The sequence below is a fragment of the Penaeus vannamei genome, chromosome 16 (assembly GCF_042767895.1).
Source record: "Penaeus vannamei isolate JL-2024 chromosome 16, ASM4276789v1, whole genome shotgun sequence".
Classification (NCBI taxonomy): Eukaryota; Metazoa; Arthropoda; class Malacostraca; order Decapoda; family Penaeidae; genus Penaeus; species Penaeus vannamei.
In genome coordinates, this window is record NC_091564.1 from 20,849,758 (window position 1) to 20,854,757 (window position 5,000).

Below are 5,000 nucleotides of genomic sequence, written 5' to 3' on the forward strand. Positions count from 1 at the left end.
CTTTAGATCAGTGAGCAGACTGCCCACTTTTCCATAGCAGTAACTTATGTTTGTTCAGTATGTAAAGGCTCTTCAGAAAACTTTGAAAAGGAATTCTTCAAAATTCCTTAAACATGTGAAAAAATAAATGACATTTATTTGGTTGCTTTTATACCATACGCCTATGATTCTCTCAATATTCTTTGGCGTTTTTATTCAGCAATTTTGATTATCAATTCTGCTTGACTTAAAACATTTAAACTTTATTTCTATTTCCCATAAAATCATCCGTTAGCACTAATACATAACTTACATAATGTTATGAGTATCCTCAATGTATTTTCTCTAACTATTATTCATCTGACCTAAAAAAAATAATATTTATAATTAAAGAATAAACATAAAATAATTCAACTGTTTCTAGTTTCATTTATGTTCTTCAAGGAAATAAAAACAAAACATAAACAGACATTCTTTTTTATTATAGATATAATATTAATACATCATTTACCAGGGTGTAACTACGAGGCTGACATGAAAAGCCAAGCAATTTGTTATCTCTTGCCTTAAATGATCACTGTGATCATTATGTAATTAATCCCTGATAAGCACAATGAAAAAAGCATCTCCTTAATGAGTTCTATAAAACATACTATAATACAAAAATATGTACAAAATACAAATAAAATGTACAAGAGTTATATAGGGTCTGCACAGGTGTTTCACTCCACAGATAAACCACGGGACGCCAGAAGGGTTTCCATGAAACAAGAATAAAGGGTCCTTAGTATTCATCCTTTGTCACATAGCTGTGGATTCAGGGAGTGTCTGTTGGGCAACTGTGCTCCTGCCCAACACTAGACTGACTGACTTGTGGAGCTATACATTCTGCTTTCTGACTGACAGAGCATAAAATTGACTGTCTTAAGGTGCTAAGTGAAAAGACATCGTATATCATATAGATGTCAAAAAATTGAAATACTTTTAGTTCACGTAAGAGAGAGAGAGAGGAATGATACAACTTGTCACTCTCTAGGCTATGATGCAGACTATGACATGGTTCAGCACAAGGGATAATTATAAAGTATCCACAATGCACACTCTATTTTAGATAAACGAAATGAGTTGAACGTGTGGCCAACACCAGTCCTACACATGCTGTTAAAGCTCACTCATCAAACCACTACTTTGGACACTGTGGTTCAAAACTTGTGATACTGAAGTTATAGCTGAGCATTATAAAAAACACATCTATACAAGCACTTGCACTGGTACCCTCTACCACTGGCATGCATGCAGTCACTTACACTCACAATTGCATAGTGAGAATACAGATGCACATGCCAAAGGGCTCCTGGACAGAGCCCTTCAAAATGATCACATGTACCTGTCTCTACCAATATCTACTGTGTCAGTTAAGCAACAGTGAAGTCAGGTGTTTTCAGATCACATTGTACAATGTAGTACTCATTGCAAATGACAGGTTTTCTTGGGGGGGATGTGTCAAGTATTGGCCACAAAGCGTCCTGTGCAAAGGAGATATTTCAGCTTTCTGTATCAGATAAATGGTATCTTAAAGAGTATCTCCACAAGTATATAAAAGTATTACCCTTCACATATGAAGGCACTTCACAGAAGTGCAATGTAATTCCATCACTGCCGGGAGTCAGCTTGCAGGAGTCCAGGCACAGCTGAGACAATGTCATACAAATACTATATAAATCTATGACTGTAGTTTAACTTCACAAAAAGAACTCTTTGAGACATTGGTCACTCATAATCAATTGCTTAATGGAGAAACTTACACAGACATCCATTTCATTGCATGAAAATGAAGCAGAGAAAGTGATACAGTTTCTCCTGCATGATTCAAACCTGTTTAGAAATGCACAGCCAGTAATAAAATGCATCATTATAAAAGGACTTAATGTAAAAAATAATAAAATAAAAGGTTGATATTGAAATGGTTTTATCTCCATTATGCATACATAACCCAGTCATTCATCACATACATCAACACCACATTCATGGCACATGCTTTACATGTACAAAATAAGAGAATATGTTTATGTGAATAGATAGAGAGAAGATTTATCAGTTATTGGAATGAGATGAAACATTCTTTCCAAGAAGTACTTTGCATACACAGTAAAGACCAAAATGTTTGAGCACTTTCTCAGTCAGGCAATACTTCCATTACAATTAAATATATGTTATATGCATAAGCAACTGTATGACAAGATTGATCAAAAAAACATTTTAAAAAAGGGACAAGAAAACTATAGCCCAGTTCATCATAAATTACATTTTTTTCTTGTCTTTATGATATCTTTAAAGAAACAAACACGGGTGAGAAGAGACATGACATAGCAATGCAATGGCCATTCAGCAAGACACAAATTTGGTGAAGAGACTGTGCAATTTGCATCTTCAAATTCGTGAGTCCTGAGCTGGCTGTCATTTCAATTACGACACCTTTGCCTTTGATAAAAAGAATGCAGTATATCATATAAACTGCTCTTCCTTGGTCTATTGATGGGAAATGACTGATGTGAAGTAAAAAAGGAAATAAGGTTGAATCATTAAAACAAAAGGTAGAACTCGTCGTCCCTTCACAATCATTTACAAATTTACAATGGAAGAAAAGGTGCATATGTAAAATACACACATGCTAAACAGGTAACATAAAAATACCATTAAACAAATATTTTCTTTTGTGACATCCATCAAATTACCATATGCAGTAACTCAAAGAGAATCTCTATTTAAAAAGAGTAATTATGAGCATTAAAAAAAGAGTATATGCACAAACACACACACACATATCAAAAATCTTGATGAAGGCTACACAAAAAAATCAATATTTCTGGGAAGATTTATACGTAGATTGAAATAAAAAATGGCGGAAGATAACAACAGAACACTGTATTTAAATGGGAGGATTTTCACATTCAGTGTGAAGTGATTGGACGCATTTCAGCAGGAAAAAAAAATTGCTGACAAAAACGCACATCACTTTCCTCCCAATGCTCCAACACTGAGGATTCATATATATTGATATATATATATATATATATAAAAAGAGGATGATTTTCCTAAAGAGCAATAATTTCAGTGTTTCCAATATTGTCACTGGTTCTTAAAACAGTAATCATCAGCTCCATTTCTCTGATATCTTACCATTATTTATTACCATATGTAGGCTATACATGACTTCCATACTATGTAAAGCATTACCACTATTCAGTAGGAATGTTCAACAGTTATTATAGAGGGCCATTTCAATATAGGTAGTAGGCACAAATCCTTCCTCGAACACTCTCATCCTCCGGACTCGCGTCCAGCCATCGCCCTGGTCCAGCTCTATTACGTTCAGTTCCTCACCCTCACTCATGCTCATGCTGCCCTCGCTGGTCCCTGGAAAGGACACAAAGAATTAAATGAAAGAGTTGCTCATATGAATCCTCTAGATTGTTTGTACTTCCATTAGTTTTTAAAAAATGAAATTAAACACAAAATGCTTCTAGCTACAACTATAGACTTTACTGACAATTATTTATGTAGAGTGAACACTTCTTTTCTTCTTTACATAATACTTTATTTATAACTCAAACATCAAGGTTAAGGAAGAAACAAGGGTTCTGTCCATCAAAAAGAAAAGATAAATAAAAGATTAAAAAAAAATATAGCAGATTTTCGAGCTTACAATGACCACAATTATCACATTTATTTTTTTCATTCAGTTTTCATTGATAGCTCATACCTTCTGCATTATTAATAACAAGAAACCCTTACACCTGGAGAACGTCCCCCTACATCGGAGACATTCTCCAGCTGGGGAGGGAATTAGCAAGAAACAAAAGTGAGAGTTTCACATGCATATGCAGAATTCTTTGCGAACTAATAAAAATACTGGAGGGATTTATGTTTCTTTATTTTAAGTTTGTTGTGATTTTTTATCTTGAAGATGCAATGGGAAGTAGCATGATAGCCAGGACTAACTACTAAAGAGGGATCAAGGAAATTAAGAACTGCTATGCAACACAAGCAAAAATAGCTTTAATAAAAAATAAAACATAAAAATAAATAAATAAATAAAACTTGTGTAACAGATGAATCTGAAAGTAAATACATGCAAATCCCTATCTTTTTTCAATCAGTTATCTGTTTCCTATACAAATAAAATTTGACAGGGACCACTCTGCAATAATACATAAATATACATACAACTTCTATGAGACAAGGAGAGGAGAGTAGAAGGGAAAAGGAGAGAGTGAAAAAGAGCAGAAATGAAAAAGAAAAGACACTGCTCTATAACTCACCTTCAAAAGTGTAGAGTGCCCGGCAAGTCCCAATGATAGGCAGAGGCTCCGCATCATAAAACTCAGCATTGTCATCATCTGCACCGTCAGGCTGATCGTAGGTGTCGGAGCCAGGTAGGGAGTTGTGGCTGAGACCAATGCCACTCTCCGGACTATGGGACGAGCTGAATTAGTGGGGAGATCCAAGTTAGCGCACGCAAGCAAAGCAAACACAAGCCAGACAACCGGCAGCAAAGTCTACTGAGATCTTCTGAACCTTCTGTCATGAAAGGAAGCACAAATGCAGGAAGTAGGGAGAGGAAGTACAAAAATCTGTTTTTCAATTTCAGTTTTGAGTCACAATTATAATTTTCTCTAAGAGGAGGAATCTCCTTTGACTGAAATGCATTATGGATTTCTATACTTCCTCCTTATCTTGAGGCTGTGATTCCTTTTTTTTTTCCTCCCTACATTACAGGTGTTTTTGTTAATGACTTTAGATGACTTTTTGAAACTAATGACAGTTGTAATCTCAATCCCATCTAATTCATGAAAAATTCCCTTCTGTTTTTTTGCTTTAGCTTTAATTCATCAATCAATTCTTTAGTCAACTGTCACCCTTTAGCATCATCAGTAGACTGAGCTGACTTTGCAAACACAGCATAACAGTGCAGCAAAAATTAGACTGGAACAAGAACTACAATTTAAAGAAAGAAATCA

At 34.9% G+C, this 5,000-nt stretch overlaps 1 protein-coding gene across 1 annotated transcript in view; it reads right to left on the minus strand.

Annotated features, from left to right (window-relative positions):
• Nucleotides 1-442: 442 nt before the first annotated feature.
• The window catches only part of Cip4 (formin-binding protein 1-like Cip4), a gene marked incomplete in the record, with an annotated part of 43,355 nt that continues 38,797 nt past the window's right edge, over nt 443-5,000 (minus strand). Inside the window, 2 exon segments of the mRNA XM_070131308.1 lie at nt 443-3,396; nt 4,302-4,465. Of these exon segments, the coding sequence (XP_069987409.1) occupies nt 3,236-3,396; nt 4,302-4,465 (325 nt within the window).